This window comes from Paroedura picta, chromosome 5, assembly GCF_049243985.1.
Source record: "Paroedura picta isolate Pp20150507F chromosome 5, Ppicta_v3.0, whole genome shotgun sequence".
Classification (NCBI taxonomy): Eukaryota; Metazoa; Chordata; class Lepidosauria; order Squamata; family Gekkonidae; genus Paroedura; species Paroedura picta.
The window spans coordinates 85,004,480-85,026,957 of NC_135373.1; the positions used below are offsets into that span (position 1 = coordinate 85,004,480).

Consider the following 22,478-nt stretch of genomic DNA (forward strand, 5'->3'; position numbering starts at 1 on the left):
CCTATTCTTCATTCGTAGGAGCCTCTTGTGGCGCAGAGTGGTAAGGCAGCCGTCTGAAAGCTTTGCCCATGAGGCTGGGAGTTCAATCCCAGCAGCCGGCTCAAGGTTGACTCAGCCTTCCATCCTTCCGAGGTCGGTAAAATGAGTACCCAGCTTGCTTGCTGGGGGGTAAACGGTAATGACTGGGGAAGGCACTGGCAAACCACCCCGTATTGAGTCTGCCAATGAAAATGCTGGAGGGCGTCACCCCAAGGGTCAGACATGACCCGGTGCTTGCACAGGGGATACCTTTACCTTTACCTTTTATTCTTCATTCAAAACACCAATTGTTCCAAACAAATATATACACATCCAAAACATTAGATGTTAAAAGCCAAATGGGCTTTTTGAAACAACTCCATTTAAAAGACTTTGGTATAATCTGTTTCAAGAACCTTTCAAAATGTTAGATAAGAATATATCTGTTCCTAGCAACTAAGAACTTTAACAGAGTGCAAATTGTATGGGCAACATCCTACTTTACAGGGAATATCTCAGTCAACTTAATGTGCATATTATTTTTTAAATGTACTAAACACATAAAGCTGTGGACTACTACAGTGATGTCCATGTGACCCCTTCAGCCCTCGCAAGACCTGGGCACATCTGGGATTCAGAGAGAGCTTTGCCCAACTGCCATATTGGGAGTAAGGTACACCATTAGATTTTTTTTCTGAAGGGTTAAAAAACAGAAATAACCATTAAGAAACTATGAAGTCATATAGTTAAAAAAAAACATGGAAAACACAAACTGTGTTCAATAATCCTATTGTGACTGCTACTGATTGCCCTCTTGTGGGAAAAGCAAGACACACAGTGTTATACTGGTGATATTATTTACAGTTATTTATTCAACAGAATGATTCACAAACTCAAAATTCAGAAACAAACTGCAAATATAGCAAAATCAACAAAGATTCATTTTTTTCATTATTAGTCCTAAAAAACTAGAGTGACCAAAATGTCTAAAATATCAAAGCATTAAGGCTTACCGTAATACTTCCTAAATCTCATATCATTGCTCTAAGAAGTATAGCAAATATATCTCTGAACACAGTGACCACTGATAACATGCAGGAAAAGGATAAGGATGTGAACACCAAATCTAAGTCCTGATAGTTACAAGGAAGTATTAGTTCTTCTTTGAAGATTATTATGAGGTTCGGAATACTTACAATATAGAAGTCTTTAAGACTGTATTGTTTTCCTTTTCTTTGTCCACGCTGATGATCATAAACTCCCTTCTGAATGAAAGGTAGAGCATTGGTTCTATGGGGGGAAAAGAAGCTCTTGGCATGCCACTAGTAAACACTAATCTTTAAATAGGACAGGGTCCTATTAAATAAAAGAGTAAGGCCACCTGGGGAGGAGTTAGGGCGGGCCCTGACCAGGATAAAAACTCAGAGGGCCCAATCAGGAGCCGCGAAGCGGCTCCTGATTGGGCCCTCCGAGTGTCCATCCAGGGCCAACAGCCAATGGAGAGGCGCGCAAAGTGCCTCCGTATTGGCCCCTCACCAGGACAGACCAAAATTCCATTCACCCAGCCCAGTCTGGCTGCCAATCTGCTCCTGACCACCAAAGGGAGAGGAGGTCAGTAGGGCTGCCAAGGGGGATGAGAACAGAGGCTTGGACAGGCTGCGCCAGCCCTTTTCGCCCCAAGGCTGTCCTAACTGCCATGTCCAACTGCAAATTGCCTCAGAACCCTGACAGAGCTGGCCGGAGGCTGCAGAGTGCTCCCCCTCCCCCCTTCAGGCCTGCTGCGAAGGAGCCTCTGACAGGCCCTGACTGAGGGGAGAGAGGCCTTTCCAAGAGCAACTCAGGGGAGCCTGAGGGCCTTCCTTTTGAGGGGGGGACTTTCCCCTTCTGCCAAACAGTTGGCTGACAGGGAGGCCACAGAAAAGCCCCTTTTCACTTAAAATACTGCTCTGGCCGGGGGTTAGACACAGCCAAGCCATGTGTCTTTCTTCTTTGCAACTCTCTGCAGATTTGAGGCCACTGCACAGCGTTATTCTGCAGAGGAAGCTGGCTCTTTTGTCTCCTGTTTCATCTGCACAACAACCCTGTGCAGTAGGCCTCAAGTCTTTCAATTCAACAACAACCTGTATGGGAAGCCTTAAATGTTTCTTCTCTACCACAACCCTGTCCAAAGTAGCCCTTTCTGCCTGGGGAGCTGATCTTTATACTCTGCAGGTGAGCTGTAATTCCAGGAGCTCTCCAGGCCACACCTGTAGGGTTGGGTTGGAAATATTCCTGGAGGTTTGGAGGTGGGACTTCAAAATCGTACAATGCCTCAGAGTCCAGCCTTCAAATGAGCCATTTTTGCCTGCAGTTGGTAGGGAGTGGTGCAGGAGTGTCCCTCCTGGCCCATGGGTTATGGCCAGCCCTTATCAGCAACTGTTTATATTCTGGAGCGCAGACAGGCAGACCAGCATCAGTCCTGTGAGTCTGGAAAGTGCTGGAAGATCTAAATAAATATTTACAGCCTGAAACTAAATAGAGATCAAGTAAATGTCTGGAGACACATCGTAACTGAAATAGTAACTGGCAAATAACCTTGGCCTGGCAAATAAAAAAAACAGTATTAATAACCTTACTAAGGTCAAGACTGCTGTACACAGATAGTCTTCCTCTTAGGATTGCCAGCTTCCCTGTGAGGCTCGCTACCCCACCTCCCTCATGGGGAGTCTGCTATGGGGAGAGAAGGGGAAGACGATTGGAAAATGCTTTGAGACACCTGAGGCCTGCTGGGTCACTGTGGCCCATTCCCAGTTCTCTCAGATCTCTCACAACCCTACATACCTCACAGGTTGACTATTGTGGAGAGAAAAATGGAAAAGGTGTTTGTAAACCGCTTTGAGACTCCTTTGGGTAGTAAGCAATAGGGTACAAAAATCCGTTCTTCTAAGGAGCAACCATGAAAGAAGCATGTGGGCACATAACATTTTACCAACAGTGAAAATATGGGAGACAGAAGGAACAGGGTGGACACCTGTGTACTGTGACTACCCTGTGTGTATTAGGGCAGACAGGCATTTCGATGAATGTGGCCTAATTCACACAAGAAGGGAAATGACGCAGAACTGGGGGGAATTGGTTGTCATGTAATCTTCCCCTAAGAAGAGTCTCCAGTCTGATTTTCCCTTCACATATCTGAGGACATGGCTCTGGAAAGCTCATCTGTAACCACTATGCCACAATTCCCAAAGGTCAGTCCTCTCCCACAATCAACGAACATTCCACACCACAGGTTCTTGACACCCATATCTCCACACCCATGGGCTCATTTGCCACCATGCCACCACAACCTCCCACACAACACACATGACAACCCCATGCCCTTACAGACTGGACAACTCCTCCCCTTCCTCTTCCCACTGCCAAGCTCTAGCGCCCGTTGTATTCTTGGAGACAACGGGCTTTGCCCCTAGTAGTTCAATAATATTCTGAAGAAACCCTTCCTTTTCATACATACCTATTTTTACCAAATTGTCTAAACTCATATATAGTTAGAGACTTATCATATGCAAAGAAAAATCCAATCAGTTCTCGACAAGCATCACGTCCATTTCTATAATGGTAACAGAAATTTCAATTAGGGACTTGATATTTAAGTATATCCATCCCATTTGTATACAAGTTTACTAGATGCAATATTACCAACTATTACCAGTGCAATCCTATGCAAAAGTACTATGTTATATATAAGCTTATATGGGAGCAACTCTTCATAGAATTCTACTAGTAGACAGATTTGCAAGCTTCTGTCCAGATGAGTAAATCACTAACAGTGACTTCCTAAAAACAACTACACCATCCTAAATCCATTTACATCAAATAAACATGATGATGATTATGTTAATCATTCAGTCGAGTCCTACTCTTGGCGATCCTATGGCCCAGCCATTAAACCCGACTGTTTCATCCCCCACCCCCATTGGAATGCGGAGAAATAGCCATTTAACCCTTAAAGAGGATCCAAACTGGCCAGTTTGGGGCATTTCTGGCTTGGTTCTGTGTTCAGTTCAGAACCAGTTTGCCCCAACCCATGAACCAAACCAAAATTTTTAGGTTTGTGCCCATCTCAACTCACTATTTCTCTTCTTAGAAGATAATTGGAATTAAACTGATGCATGAAATATACTCAGTAAGAAGTTCTCTCACAGAAATTTAAATTAAATTAAGACTTACCTTGATATTAATCTACCATCAAAACGTAGCTTGTTAGAAAGCATATTTTCAGTCAAAGCAGACCTAGTCCTTATTCTGTAATATATATGTATAATTTATATAGTAGTAAACTAAAGACTAATGAATTTTGTGTTTCATTTAAAAACGATCAGTTTACAAATCAATTAGAAAACAGTTGAGTAAAGACAAAATATGAAATCCAAAAAAGGTAGACAGGCAAGCTCTTAATAGCTCAAAACCATCATCAAAATTATATATGTTGTTAATAAACCACACTGTTCTAGATCAAGGGGGAGGGGGATAATATGATCCTGCTATGTAAATAAGTAGCAGGCACAGGGTACTGTGGCTGTATGTGAGGGTAGGCAAAATAACAGGCTGTTTTAGACATATAAGAAGCAGGTAACTGGGCTCCTAGGATATTACAAATGGTCAATGATGTTCTCTTGTTCTGTCTGCTATCATATTTGTGAGATCAGACAATTGCTGTGATGCTTGATTAGGACATCAAAACAGTATTCAAAACATACACTGATGTTAGTGTCACTATACAGCTACGACCACTGGAATATACTACCCAGTGTTAAAAATTTGGGAAACCTATAGAATATTAATTGAATAAAATAAATTCAAAATTCAAAAATCCCCTCTACCAAAAGTATAAGCATTCACATATGCTAATGTCTGCATAAATATTATGCAGGAATAGCTGTTTCCTCAAAGATAATGAGCATGTTTATCTGCTTCTGTGCTGCCATTATGAAACACACACAAAATGTGGTTGCCATGCTAATGAAAGCCATATTGTAAAACGGTAAATGCTTCAAGGTAGAGTCATAAACACATGATAGGCAAAATGTTGACAAAAAAATCTTACTATAATCACTATATCTAAGAGCTGGTCCCAATGTGCCCTTTAGAAATATACAGAAAATGTAGCTTTCCTTCTCAGTTACTAAAGTAAGGCAAAACATTCAAATGAGCTAATAAAGGCTTCCTGTGGTTTGTGGATCCATCTCATATGCATCACAGACCAGTAAAGTTGCAATGGCAATTGGAAAGGTGCCTTTAGTCCCCTGGGATTTTATGCAGTAGTTCAGATGCTTTTGCAATGTTACTGGTCTGTGATCTGTCAGTTGCTATGGCAACCCAAAATGGCACCCAAGAAGTCATCTTGGGTTGTCATAGCAATTTGGCTAGTTGTCAAAGATGATGCCAAAGAGGAAGAAAAGGGATGAAAGGGTAATGAGAAGTATTCTCCTGCAAATCTTCATGGGATGCTCCCTAATACTATCATAAATGATAAGGGCTGCCTTTCTATGTTCAAAACCCATCCTTACTCTCCATCCTTTTCCTGTGTTCCTATTCTCACTTTTTACTAGTTACATTCATATACTAGCTTACTTTCTTAGAACCCAAGGTGACATACATTAGTTCTAGGAAAAATGCCACTGACCAGATCGAGATCAGTTTCTTCAGCAAAAAAAAGCTGCATTGTGTGCCTTCAGACTTTAAGCAGTTTATGGGTGATTAACAGGAATTTGTGATAATAACTAAATCAGTGATTCTCTGCTTCTTCTGCAACCATCTGAGGTAGCATATAAGCAGAATTCTTAAATATAGCAAAAATAAGCAAACTTCTTTTTAGAACCAGAAGCCATAATTAGAGTACACATGTGTGGTGTAGTGGTTAGATTGTCAGACCGGGCTATAAAACCCCCAGGTTTCCCTGGCTGTGGAAGCTGACTTAATGACTTTTGGACAATCAGTCTTTCATCCTAACCTATTTGATGGGGATGTTATGAGAATAAACAAAGCTGTAAACTGCTTTTGGTCTCCACTGGGGAAAAACATAGTATAAATATCTAAATATTTTTCCAATACCTGTGGAAATACAATAGATCTCATTTTGATTGGCAAAGTTATTGATATTTTTAACACAGAATAAATCAATCAATCAATGCTTCACCATAAAATAAATTAAGATATTACTAGTTAAGCTAACACAACAACATAAACTCACTTAGTTTCGTGTAATGTTCTTCTCCTAAAGCACAGAGGTACTGTTCTTAATCCAGGAAGGCTGGGATCCTTCTCACAGATATTTCCATTTTGTTCTGGGTCACTTATTACAGCTCTAGCACAAAAACATATGGTAACATAGAAGTGGTTTTATGAAATTAAAGTGTAATTCATATTGCAGTACTTAAGCTCAAAAACACCCTAATATGGAAATCCTATACATACATTGTGGACCTGATGAAGAAAAGAACAAATTATTTCATTGTTAAATCAGAAGGGATCTGAGCAACATTCCATTTGGAACAATGCCCCCATTTAAGGCCTCTTTCCCAACAAAACATATAGTCAAAATCCAGTCCCCACACATGGCGTATTTGATATGTGTGTTGAGGACTGGAATCTGATGTACCAGGGGAGGCTAGAGAAGCACAGAGGAAGAATGGGAAGGAGCAACTGGTCTTGTTTCCGCTTTTTCTTCTTTCACATCCATCTTGCTGCAAATCTGGCAGCATGATCCTCCTCTAAGCTAATGCAGAAATCACAGCCTACATGGAGGAGTCACCTATGTTGAACTGACAAAATCAGGACTGTATTGCCAAGGGGATAGCACAACAGTTTTTCCTTTTTCTTCCCTTCAGACCTTACTAGTCCTTGCTTTCAAAAATTCTTTACAGGTATAGCCATTTTACCCTGATGCATTTCGATGGAGAGACCCATCCTTGTAAACCAGTAGTTCTCAACCTCCCTAATGTCTCGGCCCTTTAATACCATTCCTCATGTTGTGGTGACCCCCAACCATAAAATTATGCAAGTGTTCTTTCACAGAAATTAAACCGAAACTGACCAATGGCATGAAGATCCATTGTTCATGATCGTATATACATTGATTTTTTTTCTCAGGGTTTCTCAGTTCAGTTCTGCCTCTTGTCCCACTGAGCTGTGCCGTTACTGGAAGCTCCTAGCGGGAGGCACTGCTGGAGTGGCTGGTAGCCAAGTGTGGGCACCTGCAGGAGGAGCAGCAACAGTGGCAGCGCCCCTGCCCCGGCCAAGCTGCTTGCCCTGATGCAACCCCTGCGAAAGAGTCGTTCGACCCCCAAAGGGGTCCCGAGCCCGAGGTTGAGAACCGCTGTTGTAAACAATTCAATTTTTTCAATAAAATGTATATAAAAAAAAAAGTATGCTTAACATCAGAGCCTTGCACTCTGATTCTATACACTGCTTCAGAAAAAAAGTCTCACTGAACTCATCAGTACTAAATTTCAAGTATTCTTCCTTCATATGGGGCTATCCAAGATGCGGAGGGTTAAATAGCTTGTTTTTTTATTGCTTTATGGTGTATGTATGCTGCCTGGAGTTGCATTTGACAACTGGGGTATAAATTTATGGCAAATAAAAGCACAATCAAGCTAAACATATGTAGTCCAAATCAATTCTGATTTCAACCATATAAATTCAACAGTGTTTAACTTTGGCTGGATTGCGCCTTAAATAAATATTTTTCAGATCAATATATTCAGTCCTATCTGTTATCAGCAGTCTTCTTCCCACTTAAGGTGCCTTCCTCCAGTAGTAACAACCCAGATTAATATGATTAACCCTTTATTTCTAGCCCAGGAGACAAACACACAAAACAGGACTCTACCTGAGTCCTGTTATCTGAACAGATATTTGTGAAATCTCTTACCGGCATAATTGATCTATCATGACTTGTTCTACAACAATTTGTTTTTTTCTCTCTTCTGCAACATCTTCCTACAAAAACACAATCATTGAAAAGAAAAATATAATTCAGAAAATATTGTTACAGGTAAAGTATTCCACATAACCAAACTTCAACAATAAGCTCTTCAATAAAACTGCATTTTTGTTATAAAACTAGGATATGGATAAGGGTTGTTTTTTTTACAATGGCTCAGAAATTAGTAATCATAGCTGATTATAAGGATAAAAAATCCTCATTTTCACTCAGCTAGATGAGAAAAGAACACTTTGAATGTCATATATGCAAGCTTTATTCTAACAGACAGGTAAACTACTGCTGTTTCTTTCCCTTCCATTTGCCATATCAAAGAATAATTTGTTACAATGGTGATAAAATGAATTTGTAATTCATAAATCAAACACGCACATGCTCTGTAGTTAATCATATGAAACAGAAGTCCTATACCAGTGTGACTCACAGTGAAATCCTAAGCATGCAGTACAATCCTAAACAGACTTATATCCTTCTGTGTGCATTGAAGGGTATAATTTAGGATTACGCAGTTAATAACTTTGTTTTAAATGCTTCTTAAAAACTAACAGTACAGAAAATGTCTGTGATGTTAGGAACTTATGTCTGCTATCCATTAAAATCAGTATTTTGTATATCTAAACTACGCAGGATCAGCCCAAAGCATCCTAAAGCATCCTAAAACCAAAGCATCCTAAAACCTTTACCAACCCGCACCATAAACTAGAACACAATAGATACATTCAGATTTAAATATTAGTGCAATATTCCCTGGAAAACTTACTGCTTCCAGTTTTCTTATACTCTGCTTCCCTGTGTAGGGTTTGTTCGTATAGCACTGCTGCAACAGGGCTTTTTCATCAAGGGCTGTCAATTCATCAACTATTTGCTTTTCAGGCTGTGAATCCTATGCAGGAACATCATATATTATTGAGATATGATTATTAACGACCATGATGCATTTGAATTAGTACTTTTCCTGCTCAATTTTGTCTGAAATCCATGAAAATGGAAGTATGTGCGGGAATTAAGCACTACATCTTCTTCATACATCTTTCTTCCTTCTGCAATTGCAGGCTTTTTCCCCCTCTAATTAATTTGGACTACATGTCACATCTATACATATTCTGTAATGTATAGGGGAGAAATCATGAGATTATTGTGAATTTTTCTCATAGTCCACAGACAAGTCTGCATGGAAGATTTCACATGAGGATATGTGCAGGGAAATGCATAACTTTCTGTAAGCAATACTAATATTCAGTGTTCAGTCTTTCCCTTTGGAGGCACTTGCTTCCGTGCATTTGGTATAACCAAACCACCTGCAGGAAACCTTGTTTCTACAAGTACTAATTCCATTATTGGGACCAGTGCAATAGGCTGCAAACCCATCTTATTCTGTGCTGGTTAGCAAAGATGCCATATGATCATCTAGATTTTTAATGATGTTCTTCAAAATTTGTTCCAGTAAGAATAGCCTCAGCCCAATGTTTTCAGTATAGTTTCCATTTCCAAGTTTTGTAAGAGTATTACCTTTTGCTGAATAATTTTTCTCGGTGATTCATGAAGTTGACTCTTCTTTGCTTTCTTTTCTGCTTCTCTTTGAGAATACTGTCTATATCCTTCTTTCATTTCTGCTTCATATTGTTGATACTTCAATTTGTATGCATCTGCTGGAGGAGGCAAATTTTCTGGAACTATATTTTGCTCCCACAGTGAAAGCTGAAAGTGAAATAATCTGAAACATTCATTACAGCTAATCCTATTATAAAAATTAACTGCAATTTTATAGGCAATGGCCTAATAAACATTTCTTTTGTAAATGCTTGCCGAATGTAGGGCTGGCAACTGCAAGGAAAAAAAACATGCTCTGTTCCTTTAACAGAGGTTTAATGGGATATTATTTACCAGGTGATGTGATTCATATCTATTTCTTGAAAAGCTTTAACTTCCCACTTTTACAGATTAAGCCTCTATTAACAGGACAGGACATTTTTCTTCAGGCCTGCTGGCAACTCTGGTCTAATGGGAATTTAAAGCCATTACTTAGTTGTAGAGTTGGACAATACAGGCTGGTACAATTAATAATCGGATCCTGAAAGATCTTTTATCAATTATGTCAGGCAGATGGGTGAACATGATAAAAAGGATGATTTGTACAAAATTCCACATCTGCAATGAAAACAAGGAACAAAAAATATGAAGAATTGACATACTTTTTCTTGAAGAGTGGGGTACTTTTCTCACTTTATTAAACACTGCTTGATTTTCCATTGATGTGCCAAAGTAGAAATAATTATTTCTTATTACATAAAAAAGACTCACATTTGCACACAAAAAATCTCTTTTAAAAGTTATTGCCTAATCTGAGTAATACTCTATATACTGAAATTAATTAATGTACTCAAAATTGTTTTAAGAAATGACTAGCTGAGGAAAAGGATTATAGCGAAGAACACTTTGAAATCAGATTTGAGCTTTGACTTGAAAGAGACATATTGTATTATTAGCCCAGCAAGTCTAACTCATTGGCCAGGATTCAGAGCTGTACAGGCAGAAAGTGATCTACAGGTCCCCAAACTTTGGCTTAAACCAATCAAAAATAACAAGAGATTCTGAATCTTTTCAGTCATGGGCATTGAAAACACATGACACTGTCACATAATTGTTAATAGCTTTATGCATGGAGATTCTAGGACTGGTTATGACTCACAGGAAATGCATGGGACGCTTTCTCACTCTGGAACACAACAAGCCCTGAGCCCCCGGGGAGGGCGGTATATAAATATAATAAATAAATAATAAATAAATAAACGCATAACGGAGAGCTACACCACAGTGCAAAGAGTAGGATACCTTGGCCAGATTTTTTAATATATAGTGGTGCTACAAGTGTATGTAATGATGAGCAAGATCATAAATATCTAAAATAAAATCTTGTTGAGATCAGTCTTCACATTTTCCAAAATTATGTAGTATAAAATAGTTGTTATTCATAAACCCTCCACAATTAAGGTCCTATCAGAATTATTTATTTGTTTGTTCATTCATTCATTCTTTAGATTTTTACACACACACCACACCCAGCAAAGCTGACTCAAATTTCAAAGTAAATACATTATGACATGAATTAGCATTATACTGCAAGAAGAAAATATCTGTATTCTTTGAAATTTAATACCAATGTTCTAAAATGAACAATAACAAATCAATGCATTATTTATTTTACTGAGAAGATGCTTTAAACCATCTCCAATTACAAACCCGCTGACCTGTTGAGTATCATGAGGCTGTGCATAAGGATTTTGTAATGGTGTACCCCAGCTAACAGTTGAAGATGAATACGGAGGACCAATATGAGGGTGCGTGTCACTGTATGGGGCAAAGAAATCTCCATCCTAAAGCAAAAGAGAACACTGAAAGTTACTGTAAATCAGTGGTCCCCAACCCACGGGCCGCTGCCCGGTGTCAGGCCGCGAAGGCCATGTTGCCGGGCCGCGGCTCCCTCTCCCTGCCCCCCCGCAGTAAAAAACTTCCCAGGCCGCAAGCTTGTGGCCCGGGAAGCTTCTTACTGCGGGAGGGAGGGGAGAGGGAATCAGGGCCGCGCCCGCGCATGGCGCATGCGCGGCCGGGCCACGCATGCGCACATGTGCCATGTGCGGCCGAAATCACGCATGTGCAGCACTTTCGCGCTAAGAAATGTAGAGGTTCCAGATATTCTATTTATATAATTTATCTTGATGTAATCTGCTCAGAGTTCAAAGAGATATAATGTAATTATTATCAATAATAACAACAATAGATGTAATAAATAACAACAATAAGAAGAACAAAAACAGCTTAAGGGTTATTTGGAGAAAAAAGGGCCTGGGTGACAATACACAGACAACCGAACAAGGCAAGTCTTTTGTTCCATAAAAGCTGATCATATGTTTCTTCTTCGCAATTGGCAGTAAAAAGAATTTTATTACACAAGTGTAGATTCAAATGAGTAGCCATGTTGGTCTGAAGTAGCACAATAAAATCAGAGTCCAGTAGCACCTTTAAGACCAACAAAGATTTATTCAAGGCGTGAGCTTTAGAGTGCAAGCACCCTTCGTCAGACTATGATCTTCTTTCATGACAGGGAATATTTTTTTGCAAGAACACAAGTTTTAGATATAACACTTTAAATATATCAACAATATCAATGTTTTTGAACTTAGCATTTTGAACATAATAGCATTTTATAATGATGTAAATTGTATAATGTTTAACTATTGGTTATGTAGTTGTACGTGCTGTTTCTGTTTAGTGGGTTGCCGGATCAGGAGTCATCCTGTGTTGAATCAGTTGGGCATTCCTGGAAGGGGGCTTCTGAGTTGGTGTAGCTCTGCTGGTCTCAATCAAAGGCTTGGTGGAAGAGCTCCCTTTTGCAGGCCCTGTGGAACTATTTCAGTTCTTGCAGGGCCCTGATCTCTTCTGGGAGCTCTCTCCTCCAAGTGGGGGCCAGGATGGGCTCTGGTTGAGGCCAAACCCGCTTCTTTGGGGGCAGGGATCACCAACTTGAGTTTATTTATTTTATTATTATTAATTAATAATTTATGGAACACAGTGCACTTCAAGGGTGTAAGCAGAGAGGCAGTCCCTCAAGTACACAGGGCCCAAATCGCATATGGCTTTAGAGGTGATTACCAAGACCTTAAGCCTGATCTGAAATTCAATCAGTAGCCAGTGAAGCTGTTGTGGATTATGGGCCAGATGTGGACCATCCTGGGTGTTGCTGCAAGGACCCTGGCTGCTGCATTCTGCACCAACTGGAGTTTCTGGAGCAAGGATAAGCATAGTAGTGCAAATTGCAGAAACCTATTATAGAAGTGACCTTCGCATGAATCACTGGCTAGGTGTTCTGGGGCCAGGTAGGGCACTTGTAATTTAGGCTTGTGCAGGTGGAAGAATGCCAGCTTTGCTACTCTGTGAACTGTTCCTCCATGGAAAAGGAGGTGTCTAAGTTCCTGGCTGAATTAATTGTACCTTATCCAGGCAGGGCAGTCATACCTCACTAGGACCCTTCCTGCCTAACTACAGGACCTCTGTCTTCGAAGGATTGAGTTTCAGATGGCTCTGCTTGAGCCATCCCATCACTGCTTCTAGACATCTGATTAATGAGTCTGTGGATGAATCAGGGCAGTTATCCATCAGAAGGAAGAGCTGAGTGTAATCAACATATTGATGACATCCCATTCAGAAGCCCCATATCAGCTGGGCAAGAGGGTGCATGAAGCTATTGAATAGAATTGGTGAGATAATAGTTTCCTGCGGTTCCCTGCATGAGAATTGGCAACGCTGACACTGGTTCTCTTCAACTGCTACCCTCTGTCCACGATCTCAGAGAAAGGAGATCATCCATTGGAGGGCTGTCCTGCATATCCTGGCATCAGCGAGGTGGTGAGAAAGCAGCTCGTGGTCAACTGTGTCAAATGCTGCCATGAGGTCTAATAATACAAACAGCGCTGACCTGCCTTGGTCCAGCTGGCAGTTATCCACCAGAGCAACTAGTGCTATTTCAACCCCGCGTCCAGGCTGGAAGCCCAACTGGCTGGGTCCAGGACTGAAGCTTCATTCAGGAATGCTGATAATTTGACAATAGTGGCCCTTTCCACTAGAAATTCTAAATGCGAGACAGGGCAGTAGTTAGCAGGCTCCTGTAGGGCCAGAGATAGTTTTATCATGATCAGTTTCTGTCTATTATAGAAGACAATATTTTATGCCAAATTTAACACTAAAACGTTAGTACTTCTACAGGTTATTCTTCACCAAAACTCACTAGTAAGAAAACAATAACTTCTCTAACTAGTCTGAGGAAGAGTGCTTGCACTTGAAAGCTCACACCTTGAAAAAATCTTTGTTGGTCTTAAAGCTGCTACTGGACTCTGACTTTACTGTGCTACTTCAGACCAACACGGATACCCATTTGAATCTAGCATAAAAATAAGCGCCCTTATAGAGAAACCTGTACTGAGTAAGAAGCTGTTCTGGAATTCCTAGCAGTATTCTGCTCTTGGACCTTTTTCTCCTCTTTCATTGAACAGTGTAGAGGGTCAGTAAGACCTAACAAGTATCTTCATATGCAACAACCTTTCAAGGACTTTTCAGGTCTACTTCGTGAGCACTGTGTGGTTATATTAAATCCAGATCCTTATACCAATTTATTAGAAGTTTTAGCAGCAGAATAAAAACAAAACAGCACAACACAAGCAATGTGCCTTTCAAAGTGTAATTATTTATTTTTCTAATTGACATCAACCAGGACAGCAAAAGAAAATCTTAAAATAATCAATGTCAAAATTTAGCTTGGTGTATCATTTAAACATCATAACGGAATAGTAATTCTTTTTTATTTTTTTATTCAACTTAGAAGACTGAATAAAAGAACATGAACTGCAGCATGACTACTAAACGGTATTCTAATACTCCTCCTAGTGGTTTAATTCATCACATGGTCATATCCACAAATTGTCAAGATTTTTGATTGAATAATAAATAATAGCTACCTCATCTTCAGAATCTCCCAACTTCCCCAAGTCAAGGCATGGAACTCTATAGAATATAACAAATTATAAAATGTTGCAGGCTTTCAAAATGTCTCCTTATTTAAGATATTATCAGATATTTTCCTTAACTGTTTTATAAAATACCTACCAATCCTAACCCCACACCTCATGTGTATCCAGCGTTTTTTTTTTTTTTAGGAAGCAATCACAGAGTAAGACGTGACATCATTTACATCAACAGGAACAAGGAGCACTCAAAGCATCCAGGTCCACCCTGATTGGCCGTCCCCTTCCAGCTCCCACCCTCCCTCCTTGCCTGCTAGAAGTCTTGTGGCTGCGGCCTCCATTGTCACCCACAAGGACAGAGGCAGCGACAGGGCTTTACAGCCCACAGGTACACTCCAGCTGGGAGGGAGCCAGGGGGGGGGAGAGTTTGCAGCCTCCCTGCAGGCCTCAAAGCCCTGTTGCCACCGGCGGGGGGGAGCTTTCCACTCCCTTTAGCCTGCTTTGCAGCCAAAGGGAGCCGCAGCCACCCTCTCATGCCCCCCCTGCCTGCCACCCCTTTGAAACCCCATTTTTAAAATGGGCTTTGATACTAGTGTGTGTATATGTGTGTGGGCCTTGTGGGAGCGGCGGGCTTTAAGTCAAACAAACAAATAAAATAATTCAACGATAAAAGACAATGCGGTGTTCTCTTATCAAAACATGAAAACCTGAATTAACTGAATTAACTGTACCAAAAGATATGATGTTAACTTTAAAACTATATTTCTTATAAAGTTTTATAATTCTCAATTTATTAATACATTCCTTATGCTCATTGTTAAATATACCTAATGCAAAATTGCTTATAAAAATAAAAATATAAACTTACCCTGCTGGTCGAGGACCATGGCTTGATTTTGTGTGTGGCTTCCATTCCTAGAAATAAAAAAGAGGAGCTTACCATGTTTTATCTCCTTCATATCTCTCATATTATCATCATCATCATCATCATCATCATTATTATTATTTGATTTATTCCCCGCCACTCCCTGGCAGGCTCGTGGCGGGTTACAACATCTTATAAAACCCCCATTAAGACACCCATTAAAACATAAAAACCTCACAGGGTGGGAAACCCACTCCCAAGTCCCACTACTTGTGGGATGGAGAAGGAGATCTGCTGATGTACTATTGGGGGGCATCAGCCTACCTCGCCATACCCAGCCTCAACCATAGACCTGGTGGAAGAGCTCCGTCTTGCAGGCCCTGCGGAACACTGAAAGATCCCGCAGGGCCTGCAGGTCACCCGGGAGCTCGTTCCACCAGGTAGGGGCCAGGACCGAAAAAGCCCTGGCCCTGGTTGAGGCTAGGCGCGCTTCCCTGGGGCCGGGAATGACCAGCAAATTTTCACCCGCAGAGCGTATTCCAATTGTTAAATACGGATCAGAAACCTTATAAATAAAAAGCATGGACAAAATATCTTAAAATGTAAATTGTAACAAAGATAACACCATGCAAATTACAAATGATGAAAGCTGCATGGTGATGAGGATGGGGGAGAGCACACATAAAACTGCCTTATACTGAATCAGACACTTGGTCCACCAAAGTCACTACTGATCTACTCAGACTGGCAGAGGCTCTCCAGCATCTCAGGCAGAGGGCTTTCACATCACCCACTGCCAGATTAACTGAAGATATCATGGATCAAACCTGGGATCTTCTGCATGCCAAGCAGATGCTCTATCACTGAACCACAGCCCCTTCCTAAGAGTTCTGTAGAAGAGAAACAGGCATTTTAGAGAGGTAAGGAATGTCTGTTTCTGTAAAAGTAGTGATCTGATAAGGTACTTTTCAAAAAAGAGCAATTGAAAGACAATATCGTTTGGTACCTGACGATGTATGCACGTTTCAAGCATAACAACTGTAGCATTTGAAGACAGCATGCCTTTAGATTTTCTGTATATATTCACATTATTTTTCACATTATTTTTCTATCTACACATTCTCAGCTCTCTGAAGCAAAATGCAGAAGGTATAGCTTTTTGCAATTTGTCCTACATATGGAAGTTTTCACATATATTTGAATGATGGATGTATTTTACATTTTCTTAGATTAAAGGAAATTCAGTTAAATATACTTGGCCAAGTTTCTTTTTCCTTGCTGTGAGTGGTGGTTGTCTTCTTGGGGATGCGGCAACTCCTTTAATCTCTAAATCCATCTGAATTCTGGTATCGCCTCAACAACAAGCTATTAAAAAAAAAGATACGGCTGTATCATCATGTTAATTAAAGCCTACAAGGAAAAGGAAAGTGACTTGTTTTATGATGGATTTAAATAAGGTTTCCCCTTTAAATATTATTCTGGCCAATATCACTCAGTTGTTACAAGTCTCTCTTGTTTAAAATGCAGCCATCTTCTATTATATTTACTAAATTTCATTTCCCATTCTTCCCCAAAGGATATAACATTTCAAAAGTCAGTCTTGCATACCATACCTTCTAAAGACCAAATTTATTTTTAACACATACACGTTGAATTTAACTATTATACTGTGACACTTTTCTGCAAGGTTTTATTAAACCTTTCCTTATTTATACAACAAATCAATGCAATCATATAGGCAGCACAGAGACCAAACAAATTCCATAATAAACCCCCTATAAGCAATGTCAGGAGAAAAGTAAAAATGCGAATAAAAGATTACTAAAGGGTGATGAAGAATGAAAATAAGTGATCAGTTTGAAGTGGTAGAGAAAGTATGAAGAAGAAGAAGAAGAGTTGGTTCTTATATGCCGCTTTTCCCTACCCGAAGGAGGCTCAAAGCGGCTTACAGTCGCCTTCCCATTCCTCTCCCCATAACAGACACCCTGTGAGGTGGGTGAGGCTGGGAGAGCCCTGATATCACTGCTCGGTCAGAACAGTTTTATCAGTGCCGTGGCGAGCCCAAGCTCACCCAGCTGGTTGCATGTGGGGGAGCGCAGAATCAAACCCGGCATGCCAGATTAGAAGTCCGCACTCCTAACCACTACACCAAACTGGCTCTGAGAAGGAAGCATATTCCTAGATCTCTCCAGAAGGTGGCAGAATGTTCATGTTTAAGTGCTTCTCCATGAAAATCCCTATACACATTTTAGGGTTCTGATATGTTTGAATTTCTGTCTCACCCCCACCCCTAAGTTTCTACATGTATTGATTGTTTTTGTACATGTGGTAACTAATTCAGTCATGCATACAGAGCATACTGTGGAAGAACCCAATGACTTCCGGGTAGATTAGAGGAAGATGACAGGGCTGAAAAAAGACAAATTAGAAAATAAATGGATGCCTTCCTTTTAGTCCCTATGAACCTCCTTTTCAGCTATCTCAGTGACTAGAGGCAGGGTCTGGCGAGAAAAGACAATATGGAGAGTTTTTGTGGAAAATTCTATGCACATAACCAAGAGCCAATATATATCCTTGCCACACACAGAAACTATAACATTGATGCCAGAACACCTGTAAAAAGTACAAGAAATACACAAATCAGATAACCAAAATATTTTGATTCAACTTCTATCAGTGAAAAAGTACATCTATCTACTGTTACATAAAGCTCTTCATTAGGTAGAAGTGATGAAGAAAATTTTCAATGGTATCCAGGATTTCACATTAGCCTCTGGAACAGCAGACACTGCCAATTTTCTTCAAGGCTGCCTCAGCAGTGAGAATGCAGCTACCTAAGCAGTGAAAATGCAGACATCTGGTAATGCTAATGCTGTTTCTGGGAAATACTTGTCTCTTCTGTAGTGATAATTTGCATTCTGGTGGTTAGCTGGCCTACTGAACGACTTGAATATAAAATGTTAATGATATTAAAAACTATTGCAGGCATTCCTCATACTGTAAGAAAGCAGCAGAAATATATTTTATACAGCAGCTTATAAATCTTAATATCATGCATTCAAATATCTAATTTTATATTGTACTACTTGAATTAGCTTTTGTTATATTGTTCTTTGCTCACATTTTCCTTGCTCAGCGTTTAGCCTAAAGAGGACATAGTGATTTTAACATCCTATTTCTGATAGGTTCACTTACCTGAGTAGAGACAATGGAACAGAATGGGTTGTAAAAATACATAACAGAAAGACAGTAGAGCTACATGGATTGTAGCTAGATGGACTGGAGATTTTAGGACTGGTCAAAACTTACGGCGTAATCATGATAATTAGGTGGCAACATGAAAGTGACCTTTTCAGATCTTAAGTACGCCTTGGCTGGCGCGACGTATTACCATAAGGATGCCTGGAGGAGGGCCAGCAACGTAACTTTAACGGACTCAGTGAAAAGAAGAAGAAAAACTGGGTGGGGGCGTTCCTCCTGACGCCCTTCCCCTCTGAAGGGTTCAACAGCCCTCGGGCCTACACCGAGTTGCCAGCACTGTCGCCATGGTTACCAGCAAACAAGGCTGCGACACACCCGCCCTCCCGCCTGCTCGCCTTGGAAGTGAAACGCGGCCCTCAGAGGCCGGCCTGCACGAGCAGCCCCTTGCTCACCTCTGCCTCCTTCCTGCGGCTGCCTCCTTCCTGCGGCCGCCTCCGCTGCGCTTCCTAGTCCAGCCCACCGCTCCAATTGTGGGCGCGCCCCAAATTCAGGCGCGCGCCCCAGGCGTGCCCTATCGCGCTTTTGCGAGACCGAGGGTGGTAGTACAACGAGGCTTAATACTACAGCGCTCAGCAGCACGAGCACCCAAGTTACCTGTGCACAGGAGTGATGCCAGGGAAGGATTCAGGGGTGGACTTTAAACCACCAAGGGGAAAACCGTGCCTCTGTGCGTCTAGGGGATCGAAGTTGACACACACATATATTTACCGAAGTGTACATTCATTGGGTCAAGCACACCATAAAGATTGGCGGTAGGAGTTCTTGCAGAGAGAGACTGCAAAAGTACTTTGCTCAGAGCGGGTGAATGGCCCCAATACAATGCCAAGGTATATATTAGTCTTTATGATCAATGCTATGTCTTCCTCTTGACCAGTGAGTGTTCAAGACAATATTTTGCATTTTATTTCCCTAGTGCACCTCTTAACCCAGTTTTCAAGGGGATAAGTAAAAATGCAATGGTTACTTTTAATTATTAAAACATTGGAACAGAAATCAGTATGCACACTCATTGAACTTTCCATGTTTCAAACATTACCCTCCGTTAAATACTCCTAATTTTCAAGGGGTACAATTTTATTGCCCAACATGAAGCATTTCCCCTGGCATTTGAAATATGTAAATAACCCGTGGTATACACAATCACAACAGAGTCAGCCCTTGAAATGCAGCTCAAAGACATGCTTACTCCCCCTTACTCATACACAAAGAGGGAGAATGTGAAATATACTTGATGTGATGTCTTGGAAACTGACACTGAAATACATGATGGGTGTGCGTATTCAGGATACAACTTTTGCTTTCCTGCTTAAAACCACATATATACTTATGTGGCAACAACAATATAGCTCTATACTTTTGAATAGTCTTCCTGAGAACTGTAAGGAAGGTTTCTTCCCATTTAAGCACTTTGGTAGAGCTGCATAGCTGCATTTTTAACAAGGCTGTGCAAGTTCACTTGAATGTACTTTTTACCCATTGGCCTCTAGCTTTTATTGTTGGTCTGTTTTTAATGATTGTTGTTTACTCTAAGCACTTTGGGATAAGCACCAGATTGCTTGATACCATGATTTTAAAATATTCCATTCACTGTGCATTTCAGTGTTCTGAATCAAATTGGCTGCAAACTGAATTCTAAATGTCACCTTGTGACATCGTCTTACAAGATAATCACAACCTACCCTCAAAACAAGATTCAGTTTTGCTAATGTACGCACTTCAGCAACTGAGCCTCATAAACTCCCTGTCCCTTAGAGTCAATCTCATTTCATCTCTAAAAACACAAAAACTACCGCAGTGTTATGGCTGCTTCCCTATTGAAACTCAGACTGTAAAAGGAAATACCCATGTTATGATTATGTTACCTGCTACTTTAATGAAGAACGTTATTTATCAAATGTTATTTGCCTCCATTCCATGAAACAGCTCACGTGCCCATTTTGACACATTAAACCTCGATTAAAGGGATAAGACTTTCTCCAGATTGTTGACAACCGTTTTAAAGAGTAAATTGATGGCACCCATAACAACCCTTATATACATTAACTCAAAATACCAACAGATCACTGAATGGTGCAATGTCAAGACCTGTGTTCCATCACAAATTCCACGGGAATGAGGCTGAAGAAAGCCCCTTCCCCCCATGCTTTGGTCCCAATCTGCACCAGGATCCTGACCACTTTAGAAATGTTCCCTTGCAGCTGAAATATTACACTTTTAACTCAAAGTGCTTAAAGTGTTAGTTTGCAATGTGCTGTGTTTTTAACTGGATATTTGAAATATGGCATTATTTTTATTATGTTAGCTGGCCCAAGCCCCATTCTGGAGAATGGGATTAAAGTCCAGTTAAGTCTTTCTTCTGATGTATGACTACTATCTGATCAGAAAAATCAGCTTGAGCTTTGGAAGGCAACAGATGATACTATCCTATATAAATACTTGTCGTGGTTAGGTGCGAAGTCGTGTCCGACCCATCGCGACCCCATGGACAATGATCCTCCAGGCCTTCCTGTCCTCTACCATTCCCCGGAGTCCATTTAAGTTTGCAATATTAATACTATGATCTGCTAATATGTGCTCTTCAGATTTCTAAGATAGTCATGCTGAGGTGACAGCTTTATTCTTAGCTCTTGATATGTGTTGTTGATCAAAACAAATTACTATATGTTAGAATCCTATAGAGCATCTTATTTGTCTCTTGAGAAATTTATATGCAGGTCAAGAAGCAACAGTGAGAACTGAACATGGAATCACTGACTGGTTCAAAATTGAGAAAGGAGTTCGGCAAGGCTGTATACTGTCGCCTTGCTTATTTAACTTGTATGCGGAGCACATCATGAGAAATGCGGGATTAGAGGAGTCACAAATTGGGATCAAGATTGCAGGGAGAAATATCAACAACCTCAGATATGCAGATGATACCACTCTAATGGCAGAAAGTGAAGAGGAACTAAAGAGCCTGTTGATGCGGGTGAAGGAGGAGAGTGCAAAAGTTGGCTTGAAACTCAACATCAAGAAAACAAAGATCATGGCATCCGGCCCTCTCAATTCCTGGCAAATAAATGGGGAAGAAATGGAGATAGTGACAGATTTTATTTTCCTGGGCTCCAAGATCACTGCAGATGGGGACTGCAGCAAAGAAATTAAAAGACGCTTGCTCCTGGGGAGGAAAGCTATGGCAAATCTAGACAGCATCCTAAAAAGCAGAGACATCACCTTGCCAACAAAAGTGCGTTTAGTCAAGGCTATGGTATTCCCAGTTGCAATGTATGGCTGCGAAAGTTGGACCATAAGGAAGGCCGAGCGTCAAAGAATTGAGGCTTTTGAACTCTGGTGCTGGAGAAGACTCTTGCGAGTCCCTTGGACTGCAAGGCGAACAAACCGGTCAGTCTTAGAGATCAGCCCTGACTGCTCTTTAGAAGGCCAGATCCTGAAGATGAAACTCAAATACTTTGGCCACCTCATGAGAAGGAAGGACTCCCTGGAGAAGAGCCTAATGCTGGGAGCGATCGAGGGCAAAAGAAGAAGGGGACGACAGAGAATGAGGTGGCTGGATGGAGTCACTGAAGCAGTCGGTGCAAGCTTAAATGGACTCCAGGGAATGGTAGAGGACAGGAAGGCCTGGAGGACCATTGTCCATGGGGTCGCGATGGGTCGGACACGACTTCGCACATAACAACAACAACAGAATCCTATAAAGCCTCTTGTGGTGCAGAGTGGTAAGGCAGCAGACATGCAGTCTGAAAGCTCTGCCCATGAGGCTGGGAGTTCAATCCCAGCAGCCGGCTCAAGGTTGACTCAGCTTTCCATCCTTCCAAGGTCGGTAAAATGAGTA

General features: G+C 40.9%; 1 protein-coding gene across 6 annotated transcripts in view; it reads right to left on the bottom strand.

Annotated features, from left to right (window-relative positions):
• Positions 1-19,184, bottom strand: part of CAPS2 (calcyphosine 2) — a 32,368-nt gene extending 13,184 nt beyond the window's left edge. The window contains exons 1-12 of one of the 6 annotated variants that reach the window (XM_077338844.1): positions 19,039-19,184; positions 16,641-16,750; positions 15,389-15,435; positions 14,515-14,560; positions 11,254-11,379; positions 9,515-9,703; positions 8,766-8,888; positions 7,934-8,001; positions 6,251-6,364; positions 4,228-4,302; positions 3,512-3,607; positions 1,215-1,308 (exon numbers count right to left, since the gene is read on the bottom strand). In XM_077338844.1, the coding sequence (XP_077194959.1) occupies positions 1,215-1,308; positions 3,512-3,607; positions 4,228-4,302; positions 6,251-6,364; positions 7,934-8,001; positions 8,766-8,888; positions 9,515-9,703; positions 11,254-11,379; positions 14,515-14,560; positions 15,389-15,435; positions 16,641-16,721 (1,059 nt within the window). In that variant the 5' untranslated portion in view covers positions 16,722-16,750; positions 19,039-19,184. Of the gene's footprint in view, positions 1-1,214; positions 1,309-3,511; positions 3,608-4,227; positions 4,303-6,250; positions 6,365-7,933; positions 8,002-8,765; positions 8,889-9,514; positions 9,704-11,253; positions 11,380-14,514; positions 14,561-15,388; positions 15,436-16,212; positions 16,276-16,640; positions 16,751-18,580; positions 18,985-19,038 lie in introns of those variants that run through there. The other 5 variants (XM_077338847.1, XM_077338846.1, XM_077338843.1 and 2 more) reach the window with 5 other exon arrangements.
• Between the last annotated feature and the right edge of the window lie 3,294 nt (positions 19,185-22,478).